The sequence below is a fragment of the Lathyrus oleraceus genome, chromosome 6, assembly GCF_024323335.1.
Source record: "Lathyrus oleraceus cultivar Zhongwan6 chromosome 6, CAAS_Psat_ZW6_1.0, whole genome shotgun sequence".
Lineage (NCBI taxonomy): Eukaryota > Viridiplantae > Streptophyta > Magnoliopsida > Fabales > Fabaceae > Lathyrus > Lathyrus oleraceus.
In genome coordinates this window covers 234956892-234982744 of record NC_066584.1, presented here as the reverse complement: position 1 = coordinate 234982744, position 25853 = coordinate 234956892, and the positions used below count along the sequence as shown (strand labels likewise).

Genomic DNA, 25853 nt, shown 5'->3' with positions numbered 1-25853 from the left:
TATTCTGATATTACCGAGTCCGTCGGAACCATTTGAGGTTTACTGTGATGCTTCATTGTTGGGTTTAGGTGGTGTTTTGATGCAGAATAAGCAGGTTGTAGCTTATGCTTCGAGACAACTGAAGGTTCATGAGAGGAACTATCCGACGCACGATTTAGAGTTGGCAGCTGTGGTATTTGTTCTGAAGTTATGGAGGCATTACTTGTACGGGTCAAGATTTGAGGTTTTCAGTGACCATAAGAGTTTAAAGTATTTGTTTGATCAGAAAGAGCTGAATATGAGACAGAGGAGATGGTTAGAGTTTTTGAAGGATTATGACTTTGGTTTGAATTACCATCCGGGTAAAGCAAACGTAGTGGCTGATGCATTGAGTCGGAAATCATTGCATATGTCTATGTTAATGGTTAAGGAATTGGATTTGATTGAGCAGTTTAGAGACTTGAGTTTGGTGTGTGAGAGTACTCACAATAGTGTTAAATTGGGAATGTTGAAGTTGACGAGTGGTATTCTGGATGATATTAGAGAGGGTCAAAAATCCGATGTGCTTTTGGTTGACAAGTTGACTCTAGTGAATCAAGGTCAAGGTGGTGAATTCAGAGTTGATGAGAATGGTGTTTTGAAATTTGGTAATCGGGTGTGTATTCCGGATGTTACCGAACTTAAGAAGAGTATTCTTGAGGAAGGACATCGTAGTGGCCTGAGTATTCATCCTGGGGCTACGAAGATGTATCATGATTTGAAAAAGTTATTTTGGTGGCCGGGAATGAAAAGAGAAATTGCGAGTTTTGTTTATTCTTGTTTGACTTGTCAGAAGTCAAAGATTGAGCATCAGAAGCCGTCTGGGCTAATGCAACCGTTGGCTATTCCAGAGTGGAAGTGGGATAGTATCAGTATGGATTTTGTTTCTGGTTTACCGAGGACAAATAAGAATTTTGAAGCTATTTGGGTGATTGTAGACAGATTGACAAAATCGGTTCATTTCATTCCGATCAGAATGGACTATCCATTGGAGAGATTAGTCGAGTTGTATATTGAGAAGATTGTAAGTTTGCATGGTATTCCGTCGAGTATTGTTTCGGACAGAGATCCTAGATTTACATCGAAGTTCTGGGAAGGTTTGCAGAGGGCTTTGGGAACTAAGCTGAGATTGAGTTCTGCATATCATCCGCAGACTGATGGTCAGACTGAGAGGACGATTCAGTCACTGGAGGATCTTTTGAGGGCTTGTGTTTTGGAAAAAGGAGGTGCTTGGGATTGTTACTTACCTTTGATTGAGTTTACCTACAACAATAGTTTTCATTCGAGCATTGGTATGGCACCGTTTGAAGCTTTGTATGGTAGGAGATGTCGGACGCCTTTATGTTGGTATGAGTCCGGTGAGAGTGCTGTGGTTGGACCGGAGATTGTTCAACAAACTACGGAAAAGATTAAGATGATTCAGGAGAAGATAAGAATTGCTCAGAGTCGTCAGAAGAGTTATCACGACAAGAGGAGGAAGTCACTTGAGTTTCAAGAGGGAGATCATGTGTTTCTTCGTGTTACTCCGATAACTGGGGTTGGTCGAGCTTTGAAGTCGAAGAAGTTGACACCTCGATTTATTGGTCCTTATCAGATTTTGGAGAGGATAGGGGAGGTAGCCTATCGTATCGCTTTACCGCCGTCACTTGCGAATTTGCATGAGGTGTTTCATGTGTCTCAGTTGAGGAGGTACATTTCTGATCCGTCGCATGTGGTCAAGGTAGATGATGTACAGGTGAGAGATAACCTGACTGTTGAGACATCACCTATGAGGATCGAGGATCGAGAGTTGAAGCAGTTGAGGGGTAAAGAGATTGCTTTGGTGAAGGTAGCTTGGGGAGGACCAACAGGTGGCAATGTGACTTGGGAACTTGAGAGTCAGATGAAGGAGTCTTATCCGGAGTTATTCGCTTGAGGTATGTTTTCGAGGATGAAAACTCTTTTAGTGGGGGAGAGTTGTAACACCCCGATAAAAATAAGATAATTATTTAATTTAAGTTAATATTATATTTATTAATTTAATTAAATAATTGGAATTATTGGATTATTATTATTATTATTGAAATAATAATTATTGGAAAGTATATAAGTTGGAAATAAGAAAAGAGTTCCATTTTTTTGGTAAAAGGGTTTTTACGTGAAAAACAGAGAAGCGGCTGAAAAGAGGAAAAGGGCAAAGAGGCAGAGCAAGAGGAAGAAGGTTGGAGAAGAGAAAAGCTTGAAGCTTAAAGATTCGTCGGATTAACTCAGGTAAGGGGGGTTTATCATCGTTTAATGGGTATTATGGGATAACATGTAATGGGTAGTGATAAACCATTGATTTGACTCTAATTGGAATGATGTATGCTGAAATTGGTGAAATATTGGATGAACGAAATTTGGATTATAATTGAAGGAAATTCGTAAGAATTAGATGTAATAATGTTAGAATTTGTGAAATCGAATAGGGTATGATTCGTGTTAGATGATATGAACGATTACTGTGTAAAATTGGACTGTGGGAGGTTGGATCTGAGGAATCTCGTGGTAGAGAAACCCATAGCAGATCTGGAAATCTGGTTTCTGGTCATACGCGTATGGCACTAGGCAATACGCGTATGAGATGGTCTGGTACGCGTATGGCACTAGGCAATACGCGTATGGATGAGGAAGATGATGTTTTGAACGTAGTTTGGTCTCTGTTGGTACGCGTATGGGGAAGTGGTACGCGTAGCATACGCGTATGAGATGGTGTTACGCGTATGGGATTTGGTCAGGAGATGGGTCATACGCGTATGGGACTATGCAATACGCGTATGGGCAGATTTGTGATTTTTCTGGGCTGTCGTTATGCAGTTTTTGGTTGTTCAGCTGAGTAATGTAATTTGGCTGATGTATGATATAGTAGGGATCATTTCCCGTTGTTTTGAGCAGTATAGGTATTAGTAGAGTGTGCTAATACTGTGATTATTAATTGGCATGACATGATATGATTTTGGGATAATATGCTGATGATGTATGATTGTATGCATAATGCTGTGAATGTATGTATTATGTGGAATGGATTGTTTTATAGCTTAGAGTGTGAGCATATGTCCATTTTGGATTGTTGTTGATGTTGCATGACTAAGTGATTTAGCTTGCATATTGTGGCCTTTATGGTGGTAGCTAATTCCCATGGTGAGGAATTAGTGAGTGAATTATTTTGGATTGTTGTTGATGTTTGCATGCTAGGTGATTAGCGTGCATAGCATAGCCCTTGGGGTGGTAGCTAATTCCCATGGTGAGGAATTAGTGAGTGAGTCACTAGGTCTCAAATGAGTGGGACTAGTGAGCTTGGTAGCCGTATCTGGATTTGATCGGTGAGGTTGAACTATATGTTCACGAATAGTCGGTACCGCATGCATGGAGTCTCATTGCATAATGTATGTATGGCGTATAATATGAATGGATGTATTCCAATATTATACGTGTGTTTTGTGTGGTTGTGTTGAGTTGAGTATGATGATGATGATGATTATGAGTTGATATTGCCGTTGCTGAATATGTGTTATGATTAGGGTGATGAAATGTGTTAATTTACTTAACATTACATGATATTTTATAATGCTTATTATATCGATTGAGGAACTCACCCTTACAACTATTTTTCAGGTAACGAGCAGTGATTGAGTAGAAGCTAGTACTTGGAGTCTAGTGTAGTTCCTTAGTGGGTCATGCTCTGGTAGATGTAACATCGGGACGGGATGTTTTACCTTATTTTCATTGTTGGTTGTTGAATGATCTTACATGTAATGTGTTACATGGTTTGCATGATTGATAGATCTCTATCCGTTGCGTATTGTGCAATGTTTTATTTTGATAAATAATTGAGTATGACCAGATATTTTGGAACATGGTGTGAAGTGTCAAGTGTGACACCCTTAATTGCATACTTACTCTGATTTATATTTTGTTGATTTAATTAATTATTGGGGTATTTTAGAAGGGTGTTACATATCCCACTAATTTGCATTCTTTTCCTTCATCAACTGCAGGAAACAGAATGCCATAGTCGAGAGTTCCTTTCAGATACCTTAGTATCCTCTTCGCCGCTGCAAGATGTGATACCTTTGGCTTCTGCATGAATCTACTCACCATACCTACATTGTATGCTAAGTCAGGCCTTGTGTGACAAAGGTATCGACGTGACCCAATAAGTATTCTATATTGGGTTGGGTCGACATTATCTTCATTTGAATCTTTCGACAGTTGTAATCTTATCTCAGATGGAGTCGAAGTTGAGTTGCAATCCTGCATCTCAAATCTATTGAGTATTTCGCTTGCATACCTTATTTGATGCATCATCAAACCTCTACCACTCTTGTAGAATTCAATGCAAAGGAAGTATGAAATGTCACCCAGATCTGACATTTCAAATTCCTTGTTGAGATCACCTTTGAAGTCTTCGATCTCCTTCTTGCAACTTTCTATTATCAACAGGTTATCAACATAGAGGAATAGTATAAGAATTTCACTCTTGCTTATTCTTACATATACTCCATGCTCAGATTTTCACTTCACAAATTCCTTCTCCCTTAGAAAACCATCTATCTTCTTTTTCCAAGCTCTTGGAGCTTGTTTAAGTCCGTACAAGGCTTTATACAGCCTGTACACTTTTCTTTCTTTGCCTTGTTTCACAAACCCAACTGGTTATGCAACATAAACTTCTTCTTCTAAGGGGCATTAAGGAATGCACATTTCAAATCTATCTGACACATCTTCTAGTTGTTCATGTTTGCTAGATCAACAACCAACATGTCTATTTCGATCCTAGCAACAGGTGCAAAAACTTCATCAAAGTCGATTCCTTCTTTCTAAAGAAATCCTTTCGCCACAAGTATCGGCTTGTGTCGAGTCACTTCTCTTCTGGGATTCAACTTCACCTTGTATACCCACTTCACATTGATTTCCTTTATTTCTAGGGAAATTTGACAAGTGACCGAGTGTTATTGCCTTCGATTGACTTCATCTCTTCGTCCATTTCTTTCATCCACTTTGAATCTTTCAATGCCTCGACTGCATTGACAGGTTCGACATATGTGTAGAAAGCATAATGTACTAGCTCACCTTCTTCATTGACCACATCATCTGATGTAATCACACATTCGTGCAACCTTTCAGGCATGTGTCTTGTTCTTTGAGGTCTTCTTGGGCCTGCTTCACCTATGACTTCTTCCTGTTGAACTTCTCTTTTGACTTCACAAGCTGGTTCTTCACAAAAGATTCTAACTGAATCTTTCTTGACGTTCTCAGTCCAATCTCACTCCTTAAGCTCATCTATGATCATGTCTCTATTGATCACCACTTGCTTATTCACTGGGTCGAATAACTTGTATCCTCCAGTCAAATGATATCCAATCAGGATCATCTAATTCGACTTGTCATCAAGTTTTCTTCTCAACTGATCTGGCACACGTCTATGTGTTATAGATCCAAACACCTTCATATGACTCAAGCTAGGCTTAACATCATACCAACATTCTTCTGGCGGGATTCCTTATAGCTTCTTTGTCGAACATCTGTTCAGAATATATGTCACATTCGACACAACTTCTCCCCATAGTTCTTTGCTAAAATGTTTTCCTTTCAACATACTTCTAACCATATTCATGATGGTTCTATTCTTCCTTTCCGTGACTTCATTCTGCTGTAGAGTATAGGGTGGCACCACCTTATGCATAATCCCTTCTTTCACACATAATGCATCAAAGTTTTTCGACACATATTCTCCATCACCATCAGTTCTCAAAATCTTTATCTTTTGACCGCTTTGTCTTTCGACCATAGACTTAAACTTGGCAAATACCTTTATCACTTCACTTTTCTTCTTGATCAGGTATGACCACGGTTTTTGACTGAAATCGTCTATGAATGTAACAAAGTATTTGTTACCTCCAATCAAATCCACCCGGATAGGACCAAATACATCAGAGTATATGAATTCAAGAAATGCCTTCGACCTGCTTCTTGCATCCTTACTGAAATTTTTCTTGTGCTACTTCACCTGCACACATTCTTCCCACACTTCGTTTGGAATGTAAATTTCTGGTAATCCTGAAACCATATTTCTTCTCTTTAAATCTCTGATGTCTTTGAAATTGAGATGGTTAAGTCTATAATTCCATTTCATTAATCTATGTTGGTTGTTGTTGCAAGGCACTTATGCTCCATCACATTTAGTTCAATCTTGCAGGTTCTATTCTGAGACATTGGAGACTTCAAGATCAACCTTGCATTTGAGTCGAGAACTCTCATCATCTTGTCTTTGATCGACACTCTATAGTTCTTTTCGACTAATTTTCCTATGATGAGCAAATTACTCTTCATGCCTGATATGTACAACACATTTGAAATTACTGACCTCTTGCCATATTTCCTCATAATTAAAACATCACCAACATCTTCAACTGCTAGAGTGTTGTCATTTATAAATTTCACATGTTCTTTGTTGAGGGATTTATGTTGACAAACCAATCTTTCCTTCCAGACATGTGTGATGAGCATTATGAGTCCAAGTACCATTGGTCCTTGAATCTATCTTCATCTCTTGTTGTAACCATCAACAATGTCTTTTCTTCTTCATGTTTCGCCAGCTTTATATAAGTTTCTTGATTCTTCTGCTTTTCTGGACAATCACTAGAATAGTAACCATACTTATAACAACTTTAACACTAAATTTGACTCTTTTCTGGCTTTTGACCACCACCTCTTCCTCTACCTGTAACATCACCTCTTTGGTTGCCTTGGTTCTAAGGTCTTCTCTGATTAGACCAGTTTCCTTCTTACTGATTTTGACCAGTCGAATTATTGTAGCCTCTTCTACCTTTGTTTCCATTCCAACTTCTTTTGCCTTTTCTTTCTTTTTCTGATTGAGCCTGCAAAGCCATATCACTCTTCGACTTTCCTGCAACTCTTTCAGCCAATCTTTGTTCATGAGATTCAAGCGTCCCTTGAAGCTCTTCCTTTGTCAGTTTTGATAAATCTTTCGACTCTTCTATGGCTACTACCACGTGGTCGAACTTTGGATCCAATGACCTCAAGATCTTTCCAACAACAGATCTTGATGTCAATACTTCTCTACATACCTTCATTTGATTCACCAGTTTCATAACCTTGGTGAAGAAATTAGTTATACTTTCTGTAACACCCCAAAATTTGCCCTCCTTATTCACGCATTCATTTTTAGGTCATTTAACATTAGATACATTGCATTTCATCATGTCAATTGGGATTAGCTTCAAGAAGCTTGAACATCATCCAGGACACTTTGTGGGTTCTATTTAGATGATCAGTCAACACAAGGGAAAGACTTGAGTTACTTCCAACAGGGGTCTATTCGTCAGTCAAAACGTTAATCTTGAAGGAGCAAAGGTTTGTTCATGAAAACAAAAAACGGAAAACAAAAAAAAACGAAAAACGAAAAGAAAAAAGAAAAAAGAAAGAAAAAAAAACCGAAAACGGAAAAAAAAAACCGAAAACGGAAAAAAAATAAAAAATAAAAATAAAAATAAAAAAATAAATAAATAAATAAAATAAAAAATAAATAAATAAATAAATAAAAAAAAAATCTTGGACTTGGACCTCTCTCATTTGAGCCCACAAAGCCATGAAAATCGGGTTATAAAAGAGGGAGAACAAACAGAAAAAGGAAGAGAAACAAAACACTCTGAGGTTTCCTTGGAACAAAACCCTGGACAAAACCTGGAGAGAAACCTAAACAGAGAGAGTGAGAATTAATCTGCAACAACCTCTAGGCAACTCTGAAAGGTTCATTCTGACTCACACACTTTCAGCTCAAGCAAACCCTAACATTGGTTTGCAAATCCAGCCGTGCCATTTGATTTCAACCGATCTCTCCAATCAGGTTTGCCCTTATTCCCATTACCTTTGTGCTTTGAAGTTGAATACTCTGAATGTTTGAGGTATGATGGATGAATTTCATTAGGTTTTTTCCCGCGGGTTCATAATTATGTATGAATGTATAAATAATGCCTTGAATGCTTAATCGTTTAATTTCTGAAGTGTATGCCACAGGGTTTGAGGTTTCTGAAACCATACTGTTATCCATGAAAAAAATGCTTATCGTGTTTCACTAACCCTTTTGTTGAGTTTTTGTGAGGGCTCACATACTCTTGCAGGGATAGCTTGCCTGGTGTTCCACTTTATTTGTGGGATACCACCTGGAGGTTTATTCCGATTACCTGTACTGACTCGCTTTCTTTGATGGTGTTTAGCTTGGAAGGATCCCTGGGTTTCCCATCCCTCTAATTGCTGTTACTTCGGATCTTTATCCGCGTGGTACCTTTTACATTTTCCCGCATTTTACTGCTTTCCTAGCTGGAAGACCTCGATAGGAGGCAATGTTTTTGTGTGTTTATTTTTTTTTACAGGTCCCTTCGTCCAGGACTCCTTTTGCATGAGCATCCCTAACCCTACCAACTAATTGATTTTTCTTCTCCTAAGAACACGTTAACTCCTTCTACTACAGGCGTGTAAGTCTCCAAAGGTCGAGCATCCGGTAGATTGCGTAGTAACGTCGTTCGTCCAAAACCCAATCCATAACCTCGTAGTTAGCCGAACTACGGCTTGCTCTGATTCTCATTCCATATGAGATACGTAGGCATAAGACGCGATGTCTTAGCGAGCACAATTACCCTTAACCCCTAGGTAGCCGAGCTACGAAGACTATGATTCTCATATTCATATGAGATACGTATGCAGTGGATGCGACATCCGTGCGAGTCATTTTCTTTTGACCCCTTTTTTTAGTAAATAACACATTAGATAAACCCACACCCTTTAGACAAGAACTACAAAAGTGGATCCCGTAGAGTACTACGGATGCGTAGGGGTGCTAATACCTTCCCTTCGCATAATCGACTCCCGAACCCAAGATTTGGTTGCGAGACCTTGTCTTGTCCTTTCCTTTTTCCAGGTTTACTTCGAGCGTTTCCTTTCCCTCCTTTGGGATAAATAACGCACAGTGGCGACTCTCCTGTCTTTCTTCGCCGGTTGTTATTTTTTGCATTCCATTTTTCAGGATGTGACAGCTGGCGACTCTGCTGGGGACCCGGTTTCCCTAAGCGAGTCCCTCCTAGCTTTTGTAGGTTGTTTGTTTATTGGGTGTTTATTCTTTTGTACAGTTATTTATCTTTCAGCATTTACCTGCTTTATTGCATTGTGTACATATGATTGTCGTATCTGCTGGTTCTGTTTGTGAGATGAGTTCTATACCCGAACTCGAGTGCACTTAGGATAGGAGAATGGCATAGTCTTGTTGACTTGTGTGGAGTTATTCCTTAGCAAGTTGACTTGCAAGCCCATTCACTTGGTGGAGGTCATGTTGGGATCAATAATATCACACAAGTAAGTTGTGGTTAGACATTACTTTTTCCAATATAGACCTTAGAAGCCAAGGACCTTAGTTTACCAAACCCATCTTGTCCTATTCGTAGGATGTAGTGCGAAAGTCGTTCAAGTGTAAGATTTGATACGATTGTTACGCGATACTACACTCATAAGAGTCTCTCTTGAGAATATTTTTGGAATACGAGTAGTCGTTCCTCCGATAATATCCGAAAGATGGGATTATGACTATGGGAACCTTTTTGTAGAACATGTTTGGCAGGTTTAAACCTTAGTACACTCCCTTTGGGTGGTTCTTAACCTAAACTCCATGCTCGTGACTTGCAACAAACCCTTGATTCATGGTTGATCCGTTCAGGTATCCTTAATATCAATGAACCTTGGATGTTGATCAGGTGTAAACCATAATCCACCTAAAATGGATGGTTGATATTAAGGATAACATGATCCATCCCATGACCTTTTTTTGGTGTGCTTTGCTTGATCCTCTTAATTTTTCTCCAGGCAGTGCAACCTGACAGATGTTCAAGCGGATCCAGCAATTCTGATTGACATGCCATTGCATTGCATAACATCATCTGCATATTTGCATCCAACATCTCATACTTATTCATTTGCAGAGTATTCCCTTTTTTTTTGGGGGGGGGGGGGGCTTAAAATCGAATAAGCAGTGCATCGCATACCATGCATACTAACCCTTGTTTGTTTTGCAGGTGTCACCGCAGTGTCTAATGTTTGTTCCCTGTATCAGGCAGTTATTGGTCCCAAGCGAGTTCACAGGTACCCGACAAAGGAAAACCGTCCACGACTAGCAATGGACCAGATACAGAAAGAACTGGCTGATATGCGTGAAATGATGGATCAGTTCATGACATTGATGACTGGTACGGCAGAAGGCCAGGCGAAGCTGAAGGAATTGGTTGAGCAACCGAGGCCCGATCCAGAGGTGGAAATACCAAGTGCTAAGGGGAACTCTGGTAACCCTGGGAACACTGATAACCCTGTGAACACTGGAAACGCGGGTAACGCAAATGTTGATGGAAACCCGGGTAATGTTGGCAACACGGGGAATGTTGGGAATGGTATTGGTGGAAGATACAATGTGAATCAAGGAATTCGGATTAACGGGTACCCCGTTACTGAAGATTATCAGTATGATCAATTCTCTTTGCACGACGAAGCCCTCGAGACCACTCGCCGTATGGATGAGCTTGCTGAGAAGCTCAAATCTTTGGAGTCTCAAAATTCCTTAGGTTTTGATGTCACCAATCTTGGTCTGGTTCAGGGAGTAAGGATCCCTCACAAGTTCAAACCCCCTACTTTTGAGAAATACAACGGGTCTTCTTGCCCACGCACTCATCTTCAATCTTATCTGGAAAGGTTGGGAGCTCACACTGAAGATGAAAAGTTGTGGATGTACTATTTTGAAGACAGTTTAACTAGAGCTTCTCGTGAATGGTATTCTCATTTGTCTCGTACTACTATCAAGAGCTGGAAAGACTTGGCAGAGGCTTTTGTCAAGCAATATCAATACAACTTGAACATGGCTCCAAATCGGACATTGTTGCAAGGAATGTCTCAGACTGCCAAGGAGACCATTAGAGAATATGCTCAGCGTTGGAGACAGATTGCTGCATCCGTCCAACCCCCTATGTCTGAAAGGGAGATGGCAGACATGTTCATGAACACTCTTCAAGGCAATTATATCGAGAGATTGGCTGCTTGCCCGTCAATCAGCTTTGCAGAGATAGTGATTGCTGGAGAAAGGATCGAGAGTCTGTTGAAGATGGGTCGAATTCAAGACGATAGTGCTTCCAGCTCATCAGGTCCCAAGAAACCGTTTACTGGTAACGGTCAGCGAAGAAGAGAAGGTGAGACGAGCGTTGTATATGCCGGCAGAGGCAGGGGCAGAGGACGCCCTAATTATTATCAAGATCAAGTGGCCGCAGTCACTATTCCAACACCTGTTCCTCAACCGCAGTATCATCCGCAACAGCAACCCAGGTACAACAATCAACAATAAGGAGGTAATCCGGGTCAGCAGAGACCCTATCAACAACGTCCAAGGTAGGCGGACCGGGTCATTGAGCCAATCCCAATGCCTTATTCTGTATTACTTCCCAAGCTGATTAACATGAATCTGGTTACGTTGAGAACTCTGGCCCCACCGGTCGATCCCAACAATCTTCCTAGAGGTTATGATGTCAACGCCAGATGTGCTTTTCACTCCAACGCACCTGGCCATACTACAGATAATTGCAAGGCTCTCCAGCTAAAGGTACAAGATTTGAGAGATGCCCAGGCTATCAATTTTTCTCCGGTGCCTAATGTTATCCAAAACCCGATGCCAGCTCACGGCGGGCAGAGGATTAATGCTGTTGATAGTGGGGAAACTTTGAATTTGGTTTCTGATGTGGCTAAAGTGAAGACTTCGCTATCGGTAGTTAAAGACCGACTTTTGAAAGGGCAGATTTTCCCGGGCTGTGGGGAAGAGTGCAGAAATTGTCAAGCTGCCGAGAACGGATGTGACAGTTTGAGAAAGGGTATTCAGCAATTGATAGATGAAGGTTGTTTTCAGTTCGATCAGACTCGTCCAATGAAGAATGATGTGTCGACAGTAACGTTTTATTTCACTCCTGAAGAAATATATGTTTCCGAGAGACCCGCTCCGATGACAATATATTTCCCAGAAAGTCCAGCACCAATTTACTCTGACAACCCTCAACCGACTTTGATTGGTCCGGTCACCATCACGGTACCAGGACCTGTTCCGTATGAGAAAGACAGTGCTATCTCGTGGCACTATGGGGCTGATATCTACTGCCAGGGGCAGAAAGTTAACGAAGAAGACATTGACATTGGTAGCTCCGCTGTAGACAATGTTGGAGGAATTGGTGGCTTCACTCGTAGTGGACGCCTATTTGCACCATCCACATTGCGCACGAATGTTGAAGCTGAGGCAGCTGCCAAGGCTAAAGGAAAACAGGTATCCACCGAAGAGGTTACTACCGAGGAAGCTCCTCCTAAGACCGCATTCGAGAAGAAAGTGGATGAGTTTATGAGGATTATCAAGAAAAGTGACTACAAGGTAGTCGACCAGCTAAATCAGACACCCTCAAAGATCTCCATTCTCTCACTATTGATGTGCTCTGAGGCACACAGAGCAGCCTTGTTGAAAGTACTGAATATGGCTTATGTTCCCCCAGAGATAACTGTTGACCAGCTGGAGTCGGTAGTTTCGAATGTACACACTAGCCATGCGCTAGGTTTCACCGATTATGACCTAACATCTGAGGGCAGGAATCACAATAAAGCCTTGCATATCACAATAGAATGCAAAGGGACAGTGCTTTCCAATGTTTTGGTTGATACAGGTTCTTCTCTGAATGTTCTCCCAAAGAAATCCTTAACGAAGTTGGATTGCGATGACGCCACCCTGAGGCCGAGTAATTTAGTTGTAAGGGCTTTTGATGGCTCTAAGCGAGCTGTTTGTGGCGAAGTTAAGTTTCCAGTTAAGATTGGACCGCAGGTATTCAAGAGTACCTTTTATGTGATGGATATCCAGCCTGCCTATAGCTGTCTGCTAGGTCGACCCTGGATTCATGCTGCCGGTGCTGTTACTTCTACTCTCCACCAGAAGCTCAAATATGGACTAGAAGGTCAGATCGTCATCGTCTGTGGTGAAGAGGATATTTTTGTTAGCCACCTGTCTACGTTTAAGTATGTGGAGATGGATGGCGAGATGCATGAGATGCTGTGTCAGGGCTTCGAAGCCATAAACATCAGTGAGGTCGCGCCCGAAACTGTCTTTTCACCTGAGTCTGAGAAGGTTGGGACTTCTATCTCTTCATACAAGCAAGTTGTTGAAGTGGTTAAGGCTGGTAATGCCCAAGGCTGGGGCAAATTTGTGGAGCCAATCATAAAAGAAGACAAGTTTGGATTGGGGTATACTCCGGGGTCTCAGAAGAATGAAGCCGGTACTTTCTCCAGCGGGGGTTTGGTTTCTCCCCACACCGTCAATGCTGCAGATGAAGACAAGGCTGACAGCGACTGTGACTTAGATAGCTGGATTCGCCCGTGTGTCCCAGAAGAAAAGCTCGACAATTGGTCGTCTGAAAAAGTCGTCCGGTTTACTCTACTGAAGGAGTAATTTTTATTGTTTTCCTTTTATCACATGCATAATAAAGTCTTACACTTTGACCAAGGTGTAATGACTCATCTGTAGGGCCATCCATTTAGTTACATTTCGCAATTATTTTCATCATCAATAAAGGACAACTTTTGCAAACAATTTTGTGTTCTCTTTCTTTCAATTATTTTTTACTTTTACAAAAACGGCAATGTTTCTTTTTCATGTTTCTTTTTCGTTTTTCTTTCCAAAAAACACCTCGTAAAACTGATCACCCAGATCTCACTGCTAACGACACTGCTATGGCCAAGTATGACTTCGACAATCCTATCTATCAAGCCGAAGAAGGGGCTGAGGAAGATTGTGAATTGCCTGAGGAGTTAGCCAGGTTGTTGAAACAGGAGGACCGAGCTATTACACCTTATCAGGAAGTGATTGAGACCGTCAACATTGGTTCCGAGGACGACAAGAAAGAGATCAAGATCGGGACCAGTCTATAGGCCAAGAGGAAAAGACCGTTGATCATGTACTTAACTGTGTTAGAAAGGTCAATGGGTTGTGTGCTCGGTCAGCATGACGAGTCAGGTCGAAAAGAGCATGCAATATACTACCTTAGCAAAAAGTTTACCGAATATGAACAAAGATACTCACTGCTCGAGAAAACTTGTTGCGCTTGGGCATGGGCTGCTCGCCGACTAAGACAGTATATGTTGACTCACACGACTCTATTGATATCCAAGATGGATCAAGTCAAGTGTATTTTTGAAGAGTCAGCGTTTACCAAAAGGGTTGCTAGGTGGCAAATGATGCTGACAGAGTATGACATCCAATACACTTCACAAAAAGCCATCAAAGGAAGTGTCTTGTCAGACAATCTTGCCGAGCAACCGATTGATGATTACCAACCTATGAGGTTCGACTTTCCTGATGAGGACATCATGTTTCTCAAATCGAAAGATTGCGAGGAACCACTCCCGGAGGAGGGGCCTGACCCTGAATCCAAATGGATTATGATGTTTGATGGGGCGGTCAACGTCAATGGTCGCGGAGTTGGTGCAGTGTTGATCACGCCGGAGGGGGTTCATATGCCATTTTGTGCCAGAATAACTTTTCCCTGCACCAACAATGAAGCCGGACGAAGCAGAATGGGTCCGTTCTCGATACAATCAGCTAAGCCTAGTTGAGGAAAAGAGACTAGCAGCTATATGCTATGGCCAGCTATATCAGAGACGGCCGAAGAGAGCGTTTGATCAGAAAGTGCGCCCTCGGGAGTATCGAGTCAGTGAATTGGTACTCAAAAGAATTCTTCCTCCCAACACAGATCACAGGGGAAAATGGACACCGAACAACGAGGGTCCATACGTGGTTAAAAGAGTTTTCTCTGGCGGAGCTCTGATGCTAACAACCATGGATGGCGAAGACTTCCCGTCCCCTGTCAACTCAGACGCAGTAAAAAAAAATACTTCGCATAAATTGACCCGCTGGACAAGTAAAAAGAATGGTCCAGGCAAAAAAGGGGCATCCCGACGAACAAAAAAAAAAGGAATGAAGAGGTTCGGGCAAAAATTAGGGATATAAAAATAAAAAATGTACACCCGGTTGTCATACCCCAATTTTGTCCGGGCATATTCAAATTTTCATATAAATGATTTCATTTTTTATTTTTTGCATCATATGCATAGCATGACATACATTGCATCATGAATAATGCCTAGAATATCAGTCAGGATAAATTTATTGAGAATACAGACCAATCAGTTGAATCATTCCTCAAGAACAGGAAAAATCAGTAATGACTGTTTCGGTTATATTTTGACCCGTCTGAGCCTTTTAACTGGTGCAAAATTTATTTCAGAATTTGAAGAAACGATGTATTTTTTCAATAAGTATATTTGGTGCTGATTATTTTAGTGTGTCCGATTTAATTTTTCAAGTAAGTTTATATCCAATTTCTATTTTTTTAATCAAGTCATTTTATTTATTTATTCAAAATATCAAATTAAATAATTAAAGTTTTTATTTGTGGTAATCTTATTTTTTTTTTTTTTTTATCAAAAATGAGTAACAATATTGCTTTTCAGAATAATAATATGGGATTAAAATGGCATTGGATTCCTTGAAAATGGTTACCATTACCACCAACGGATCTATCACTAAAAAACAAAAAGAAAATAAAAACTCTCTCAAACGTCCTCACTAGAGACCACGCGTCCATCACCAAAATCTCTCAGAATCTCTCAAATCCCTCTCTTCCCTCACCCATCTCTCACGCCACTCACTCTCCACTCACAACAGCTCACATTCTCACACTACCCACTCTCAGACTCTCTCTCTCTGCTCTCACCATTCAATCACAAATCCCTCTTCACGCTCTCATAAAAACGCTCGCTCACCATTCTCTCAAAAAACCCTCCACACAAAAAATTCACTCCGCTATCCTCAGCCTCCGCTTCCAACCTCCATCGTCTTCTTCATCGTCACCCTTCAAAACCCACGCCTAGATCCATGAACCCTTCAGACTCCACCTTCATCTTCCTCATCCTTCATCTTCCGATTCACCTACCACCAACATCCGCCACCGAAAACCCTTTAACCACCGCACAACCTTCAAAAAATTCCTCACGCGACCTCACAATCCCTTAACCCTCTTCATTTTCACCGTTAACCTTCATCCAACAAAACCACTTCACCAACAACCCCATCTCTCTCACCATGCAAATCGACCACCGCCACTAAACCACCCTTCGCCGTCAAACCCACATCTTCATTCGCCACCGAAAAACCCCACCGTGAATAGCGATTCACCTCACCGTTCATCTTCATCATCCTTCAACCTCCGACGAAACCCAACCCTTTTTTCCTTTCACTCATCGTCACCGTACAACTCCTTGCCAAAACCGACCCCAACATCACATAGATCTACTCAACTGAACAACCTCGCTATCATCGCCGTTGTCTCTCAACCACCTCTCAACATCTCACGAGTCACTCCATCGCGTGACACTTTTGACGCATCCGTGAACAACGTGTGACACCACGTTTCAGCATCCCACAATAAGCAGCCGCGTACACGACTTTCATAGCCAAATCAAACATGTAATTCTTCTTTTACGCAACTTTTTTTTCGGTATTACCTGAGATTGTAATATATTTCATTTGGCTGTTTTTGTTTTCGGTTTTGTTTATCATGGCTTTGGGTTTAAATCGTTTCCGAAATGGTCCTGATGTTAATTGTTTAAGTTTACACTTAGTAGGTTTTGAATATCCTGGACTGTTATAAATTGCTGATTAATGTCACTGCTGTTTAAATTTGACTGCATTTTTATGGATGAAGAGTTTAGTGAAATTTGTGAAGAAAGCAAGGCATTGTCTAGGAATTTCATTTACAAAAGATTGAATGGCTGTTCGTTTATTATTTTTACCACTAGGTGAAAGTTTTCTTTTTACTAAATGATGGGGTTGTTGTATATTGGATGGGGGGTTATTGATATAAAAGGATGTTTTGAATGGTCTCCTAATCATTCATGCACCTTTGGATTTATTTATGCTACCATGTTTGCTTCGTGTTGAGATTATGTCTAGAATTATAGGTTGGGATTTAAGTCCATTGGCATGTGTTTTTGTGTATTGAGTGAATTGCTCGACTCAGGATATCAATTGTTTCTTTTTTTTATGATATTCCAAAGAAGTGAGTTTGTTCATTATAGTTAGGTATGTCGACGTTGTTGTTGGACTTACGTGGTTGGACTCAAAATCTATGGATTCGGTAATTCGATGCCGTTATCTCGCCCAAGTTCTAATATACTAATTTGTACATTTTCACCGCGTTACAACCTCGCATAGGACATCAATCATATTGTCCTTATGCTCAAACCGGTTCCGAGAACATCTTCATCTACACATACCGATTAAATCAATGTTAATACCCATTTTCTTTCTCTTTTGACTTAATTAATTGATTAAAATCTTTAATTAGTTTAATTTCTATTAATTAATTTTAACTAGCTTAATTATTTGATTTAATTAAATAATTTTGATAATTAATTTTAATTAATTTAATTAATCAATTTAATCAAATTTTAATAAATTAATTTTGTTAAAAAAGAAATTGATTAACTTCTTCCACTCTCACAAACTTCATATTATTTCAAACAAAAAAAACTATTTCATGTCATCATCACTTCATAAATCATTTTCAATTTTATTCAATATCAATTCATCAACAACACAAACCAATTTCAAAAAGCACAAAATCATACAATTCTCGATTTAACATCGAGTCCATTTTTTAAAAACACCCTTGTAAGTCGATTGCTCTTAGCATCGCCATCAACCTCACATAGCTTACTCTTGGGCTTCCTTACAATGAAACCTACTTGGTTATTGATTAATCGAGTAGACGAAATAGTACACTAAATAAAATTCATTTTGTTCATAAACACGAATTCAAACATTTTTCCAAACCATTCAATTTCAAAAGAATTTTCTCTTTTAAACATAAACATTGGGATGAAAAGGAGAATAGTAAGCTTCCGCTTCACTATCTCTCGACTATTCGAATAATTGGCGTACGCCATATTGCTCGGATTTTTGTCATTCATTTAAAACCCTAAAACTCCATAAAATTAAAATCACTCCCCCAATTAATTATAAATCTAAAAGCTCTATTAATCTTTGAATGAAAAGGAGAATAGTGAGCATCCGCTTCATTCTCTCTCGATTATTCGAATAATTGGCGTACGCCACATTGCTCGAATTTTCGTCATCAAATTTAAAACACAATCGAATAAATTCAAACTATCTTTGCAAATCAAATACAAACATCTAAACATGTCTTTCTTAATTTAAACCTCAGATGATTAAAGATGGGAGGCGTTCGCCTCGCCATCTCTTGATTATTTGAATAATTGGCGCACACCACATTGCTCAAATTATCGACTTCTGACTAAAATATGCTAAATAAACTTGGATAAAGGAATAAGTGGCGTACGCCTTATTATTCCTTGAATAAGCAAGTAGGAGGCGTACGCCTCACTACCGTGCATATTCAACATCCACAAACAAACTTTCAAAATAATTCAAACGAAAAGGGAATAGAAGGCGGTCGCCTTATTATTCCTCGAAAGAATTGGACGATTGGTGTATACCACATTGCTCAATCTTTCGTCGTTCTCCAAATACATCTCCAACATTAAACCTAACTTCTCGCCCCGCGCGATCGAAACCAAACCAAAACACCCAAACACATCAAATCAACTTGTCATCCCCGCGTGACCAAAACCATTTCAAAAGAACACTGTCAATCCTTTCTAATGCGCACAACAAACCAGTGCTAGAGCCTCCACCGAGAGTAGACAAGCCAGCGTTTAGCCGTTAGAACGCCGACCTACACAGTCGTTCATCAAAACAAAACCCACCAAATATTCGTAGTAGCCCGAACTACGAATGCTCTGATTTCCTTATTGCACCATAAGGATACGTAGGCAGGAGATTGTTGTATCTTCGTGAGCACACTAATAAAAAACCTCCCATTTCCCCCTCCTGAGGTCTTCATCCACATCTATCATCAATTCTAATCACTCGAAGCAAGCAAATAACAGTCAATTAACAGTCAAATAGCAAAATCAGACTAAAAGGTTCCCGTTGAGTACAACGGACCATTATTCTGTTTTTCAAAGGTTTTCTCGATATTTTCCTATTCCTTCATTGGAATGAATAAAGTTCGGTGGCGACTCTGTTCGAACAACATTTTTTCCGCGTTCCATCGTGAGGGATCGCATTATCTCTTTTTTTGAGGTGCGACAGACTGGCGACTCTGCTGGGGACCCTGCTTCAAGCAAGAGAGAGTCTAGCCTAGCTTAGTCTGATTTTGCTATGACTTTAGAAGATGTTCTTATCTTCCGTGCTTGTTTCTCTGTATTATATTATGTTGCTCGTATGTATTGTATTTTGATACTATAATATGGGACTTGATGTCTGCTGTGAGACAAGCTTCATACCCGAGCTTCGAGAAAAAACTTAGAACCCGGAGTTGTGTAGTATTGAACCGAGGGGTGTACACCTCATTGGGACAATACGAAGACTCCACCTATAGTAGATCTGTTCGGAGTTTCCATCACAATATGGCTAGCCCATCATTGTGGGGGAGGTTCTAAATACGATCCGTGACTCTAGGGACCTCGCCTTAAACCCAGGTTTTGTTTTCATGATTGGTGATTGTGTAGTATTGAACCGAAGGGTCTACACCCAGTTCGAACAATACGAGAATCCCACTTAGATTAGATCATTTCAGAACTCCCATCACGATGTGGCTAGCCCACCATTGCGAGGAAGTTTTGAACTTGATCCGTGAGTCTAAGTTCCTTCCTTGAAAACATAACTTTAGAACCTACCTTTGGGGAATTTCTTGCAATCATAGAAACTCATGCTTCTTCCTGTTATCCCGACGTACCTGATGTATGAACGAATTTGAGTACCTGTATTTCCTTTGTGAAGAAATGACAAAATTTCATGCATTTGCATATCATCAACATGCATTGCATATCATCTTCCCAAAACAAAGACTTACACCATATTCTACCCTTTGTCCAGTAACCCTGACTACTCGACACCGGTACGAGACACGCCGCAACTACAAGATGACACTCGAACAGCTTGAAGCCAACCAAGTCTCGATGAGAACAGACATTGACTCCATGCAGGAAAAGATGGATCGCTTGCTTGAGACTATGTTACTCTTGGCCCAGAAGGAAAAGGATGCTGAGACTAACGCCGAAGCCAGGAAAGTTGCTGCCCAGTTTGGATCACCATCACTTAGCATCCCTGGAGTAACTGAACTTGATGGTAACCCTAATCAGCCTAGAGGAGGACTGATCCCTATTCCAATCTCAATGGTCAATGTAAACCCTCAGAAGCATTCTGCTACATCTGCTCGACATGGATCCATGATGGGTGATAAGGATCCGTATGACGCCTTCTTCGTGCCACAACCAGCCAAATCTGCTGTTGGAGATCTCCCAGACCCAGCTGTTGATAGACTCCATGCTTTGGAGGAAAAGTTTAAGTCCTTTGAGGTTCACACTACTCCCGGTTTGGACGTTGTTGACATGTGCCTGGTGCCAGGCCTCGTGATTCCGCAGAAATTCAAAGCCCCGGACTTCGACAAGTACAAAGGGATTAGTTGCCCAAGAACACACCTCCGAGCCTACTGTCGTAAAATGGCTGCCCACATCAGTAATGGTCAACTCCTGATTCATTACTTCCAAGATAGCCTCAGTGGGGCATCCTTGGAGTGGTACATGCAACTAGAGAGGGGGCAGGTCCAATCATGGAGAGACCTTGCTGAAGCTTTCCTTAGGCATTATCAGTACAATACTGATCTAGCACCCAATCGCACCCAGCTGCAAGACATGACCCAACGCAATAATGAGTCATTAAAGGAATACGCCCAGCGGTGGAGAGAGCTCGCAGCTCGCGTCCAACCTCCTATCCTTGACAAAGAACTAATGGATATGTTTATGGGAACCCTGTTCACCCAGTACATGGAAAAGATGGTAGGATCCAGTTTCCCAACTTTTGCTGAGGTCGTCTCTGTGGGAGAACGAATCGAGAGCCAGATCAAGAAGGGAAAGCTACCTTGCGCTGCCAATTCTTCAAGTGGGATGAAGAAAACCTATCCCAACCTCCCAAAGGAGCCAGAAGGTCAGACCAGCGCCATAATGAGAGGAGGAGGATATAGGGCACCTCCATATGCTCATACGCCTTATCACCAGACTGTCGCTGTCATCCCAACACAATATCAACAGCCGTATCAACAGTCGGCTTACCAACAATAATATCATAATCAACAGCAACGTGCTCCACAACAACATCAACCCAATCAGCAGAGGGCAAGGAGACCAGAAAGACATTTTGATCCTTTTCCAGTTCCATACAACAAGATCCTTCCCTTCCTGCTAAAGGATGGAGCAATTGTTTTAAAGGAGCTAACACCTGTAACTCCACCATATCCTCCAGGCTACAACGCCAATGCTCATTGTGAGTATCATATGGGTGCCCCAGGGCACACAATAGAGAACTATAAGGCTTTCAAGCACAAGGTCCAGGACCTGATTGATAGTAAGGCAGTTACATTCACGCCAGTGAGGCCAAACGTTGCAAAAAATCCCATGCCAGCGCATGCAGAGTCGAGTGAACCTCGAAGATGAAGCTTCCCACCAGCCTGAACAAGCAGAGCAATTCCACCGAAGAATCCAAAGATGAAGGCCTGTTCATTTGAATGAAGGCGATCATTATGCCATTTTTACCATTTTGGATTCTTGTAATTTGATCTTGTTTGTCTAAGTACTGTATGCTTTAAACATTGTTATTTGTATTTGGTTTTATTAATGGGATAATTATGCATGCTTTGAATCAACCTCTCATATTCACTCATCTATCACATTTGCAAAAGCACAGACACATACTTTTCCACTCCACCTCCTTTATCGCACTATTATTAGTAAATGTTGGAAGGAGGATGACGAAAATGAAATACTCGTAATTGTTGATCGTATGCTTTCGGATAAAACCTTGCTGATGATGTACAGGCATTGTTTTAAATCCCCAAACACTGGAGAGATAAAGAGTTAATCCCTAGTCAACCACTTCGAGCCTAGAAGTAGGAGTTTCTTTCGGATCTACAAACCCTTACGCTTAACCTGGGGCAGGGTAGTGTTCAGTTAATCTGACTACGCATTCAAATTACAAAGGTGAAATATCCCATATGAGGATCAACCATATGACATTCTTCACACACATCCCGAAGTGTTGAAGAAACCATACAAATCCAAATTTTAGGTTTGTTGTTCTTCAATGACCAATGACTTGGCAGTCACAATTTCCAAAAAAAAAGTCAAAGAAAGAGCCCACTAAGTCCAACACCCTGAAAGGAGACTTAGGCAAAAACAGGGGCAATCCCGATGGATTAAAGCTTCAAACAAAGCGGTCCATGCAAAAGTTAGGGATCAAAACAAAAAAAAACAAAAGAGACAATGTAAGTCTCCAACAAAACAAAACAAGATTCAGTGACCACCATACCAAAATCAAAGGGTCACCGACATCCAAAAAACGAAATAAGGTGGTTGTCATTCCAAGAGACCTTGAATCACCATCTTTATCCTTACACCTGTAAAAAACGAATGTGTGTGAATTAACTGAACGTAGGATTGGAGATCATCATGAAGAAGGGGTGGGTTAAAATAAACTTTGAGCCACGTTACAACCGTCAAAAGACCTAATTGAAGTAGGGTTTATTCTGAAAGCATACTACAGCAAGGTTGAGTAAACTGACTCCTAGAAGATTTGTTGATATTCTCTTCTCATTATATCACTCACAAGCTAGCTAAATCAAGCACCGCGATTGGACTCATGATCCACTCGCCACACATTACCACAACACTCTAAATGAATGATTGTTTTTCAAAACTTGCATAACTATTGCATTAAAATCACCATTTCTTGGATAACAATTCTTAATTGTCAGTCAGTACTTGACATCGAGAAAATTCCAACAAGGGGCAATTCGAGTGGCACTTGATCGTTGATGCTGACACAAATCAAGACCATCATGTCAATCAGGGGCATGGCGTCTTTTGGATATGTTAACTGAAGAAGTAGTCAGTATAAGACAAATCTCCAAGCATCGGTTGATCAAGGGGGGAAAACACTTCAATACTCAGTCCGTCTGGGGCAAGTCCCTCAAATGCTAATCAGGGGCAAGACAAGTAGCAAGGGGTAAATTCCCTTCATATCTTTGAACCAGTCAAACAGATTGCGTCAAACACTAGTGACTGTTTGAATTCATAACAAAAACATCAAAAGTTCATACCAGCACAACATCCTACCTTGACAAGAATCCTTAGGGCACATCAAAGGCACAATCATCATGCGTTAATCACGTCGCTATGCTCAGTTACAGGCTGGCCAAACACTTCAGAAGAAGAACTGAGATCTTCTCGAAGACAAATACACAACATATCACCAAGAGATCAAACTGGGGGCACCAAGAGCACCCACACCTATTGCGTGTTCATCGCATCATCAACTACCGAGTGTCGGGAAGTCAGACCCTTCCACCAATTAACAGTCCAATCCACATTGACAGTTACAAGAAAAGTCAAAGTCCACCTCCCTGGCATCCATACAAAAACTAGTACGACCAACACTGGTTTGCAGAAAATACATTGCCTTTGAAAAGGGGGGCCAATCCCAAACAAACTAATCATTCTTTGCATTTAAACATGCATCACATGCATCACATGCATCACCTCATTACATAAACGCATACATAACATTTATGCATATAACACAAATCAAAATCCAAGGTTTAGTCGTAGGTGCCGCATTACGCGAAAAACCGGCGGGAAAACAAAACAACAGAGCCGCCACCGTGCGTTATTTATCCCAAAGGAGGGAAAGGAAATGCTCGAAGTATACCTGGAAAGAACATGGTCTCCCGACCAGAGAAAGATGGGATCGGGAGTCGGTTACGCGAAGGGAAGGTATTAGCACCCCTACGCATCTGTCGTACTCGACGGGATCCACGCACAAAAGAATAGAAGAAAGGTTGCTAAAAACTGCTCAAACACCGCACAAGGCTGGAAGGAGACACAGAAAGACAAAAGAAACTAACTCGGTAGGATATCGCATCCTGGGCCTACGTAGTCTGTCAGGCACAGACATCAGAGTCGATGTAGTTCGGGACAAGGGAAAACGTGCTCGCTAGGATGTCGCATCCTATGCATACGTATCTTCTTTGACTGGAGGAAGAAGCAGAGCACTCGTAGCTCGGCTAATGCACGCCAAACAAAACACAACACAAACAGGAAACCGACTGCCAATCGCTGGACTTACGTCAGACTCCAACACAAACAGGCAAACATGGAAACCGAATCCCAATCGCTGGACTTACATCAGACTCCTAACCAACAAACACACACAGGAAACCAACTGCCAATCGCTGGACTTACGTCAGACTCCAACAAGCAAACAAGACACAGGAAACCAACTGCCAATCGCTGGACTTACGTCAGACTCCAACAAGCAAACAAGACACAGGAAACCGACTGCCAATCGCTGGACTTACGTCAGACTCCAAACACACACAAAGGGGTTGAAAAAGAAAAAGGGCGCCCGGAGAGATCAGCTCATCTCCTGCCTACGTACCTCATCTGGTATGAGGATCAGGGCGACGTAGTTCCCCTTAACAGGGAAAAAACTTCTAACCTAACCAGATACAAAGGGAGACACAAACTACTAGGGAGACTACGACTCGAGCCTAGAAGTTATCATGCATACGATCCCTATGTTAAGGTTTCTATCTAACTTGCACAGGAAGCAAGCTATCCTAAACAGCACAGGCAAACACATACAAGCACAAAAAGCAAGCACACACACTATATGCAAACAATGGGGCTCATACAAGGTTAGGCTATGAAACACAAGCCAACTGGAATCGGGTGTGGTTAGCTCTTAACCCTAACATTGAGAGTTAGGGTGAAGCAGATGAAATGGGAAGTGAGGGTAAGACCTCACAGCTCCTATCCCTGGCCTGGGAGAGCTTCAGACAAATGAAAGTGTGAGAGTTCAGAATGTAGGAACTCTTCTCCACAGATGACTGACACAACAAAGATCTTGGGCTATTATCCACAATGCATCAACACAATGATGTGAGCAGGGTGAATGACACAACTGAATAGCAGGGGATGGATTGCACATCCCTTTTATCTGCCAATTGCCTCTTAAGAGGTCTTTACCTGCTTGGCACAAAGATAAACAAACACAAGCATTGCCTCTTAAGGAGGGCTTCAGACAGGTGCCTGCCCACATAACAGGACAGGTCTTCCAGACTACATGAAGTCAGGGAAATTATACCTCAGTGGTTAAGCAACCAAGCAAAGCAAAAGCAAGTTCAAAAGAACTCAAAGCAACTTAGGTACCTGTGAAAAATATAAACTAATCAGTACACAATTCAAACAAACAGACAGACAACAGTCATCAGGCAATAGTACACAGACAGACAAAGCATTAGGCAACAATGTGCAAGGCACAAGCTCAATGGAACTTGTTCTCAAAACCTACAAAACAACTCAATATTAGCCAACATCAATCAACTAATCAACTCAAATGAGTGAGCCACTCCAATCATGGCACTGTGCATCTTAACCTGAAATCCACAATCCAAACAGTGAGTCCAAACCACTAGGTCAAAGCCTAGGGTCAAAAGTAGGTCAAACATTCAAAACAGAACTTGAAATTTAACATGAATCAACTTCAATCA

General features: G+C 41.1%; 1 protein-coding gene across 1 annotated transcript; it reads left to right on the top strand.

Annotated features, from left to right (window-relative positions):
- Nucleotides 1–20172: 20172 nt before the first annotated feature.
- On the top strand, nt 20173–21369 carry LOC127094936 (uncharacterized). The gene is made up of 2 exons (XM_051033692.1): nt 20173–20767; nt 20918–21369. The coding sequence occupies exons 1-2, from the start codon at nt 20173–20175 to the stop codon at nt 21367–21369; spliced, it is 1047 nt and encodes a 348-aa protein (XP_050889649.1).
- Nucleotides 21370–25853: the final 4484 nt, after the last annotated feature.

Coding starts and splice junctions, on each gene's coding strand:
- LOC127094936 (XM_051033692.1), top strand. CDS start 20,173: ATGACACTCGAACAGCTTGAAGCCAACCAAGTCTCGATGAGAACAGAC. Junction 20,768..20,917: donor TAAAATGGCTGCCCACATCA/GTAATGGTCAAC, acceptor ATACTGATCTAG/CACCCAATCGCACCCAGCTG.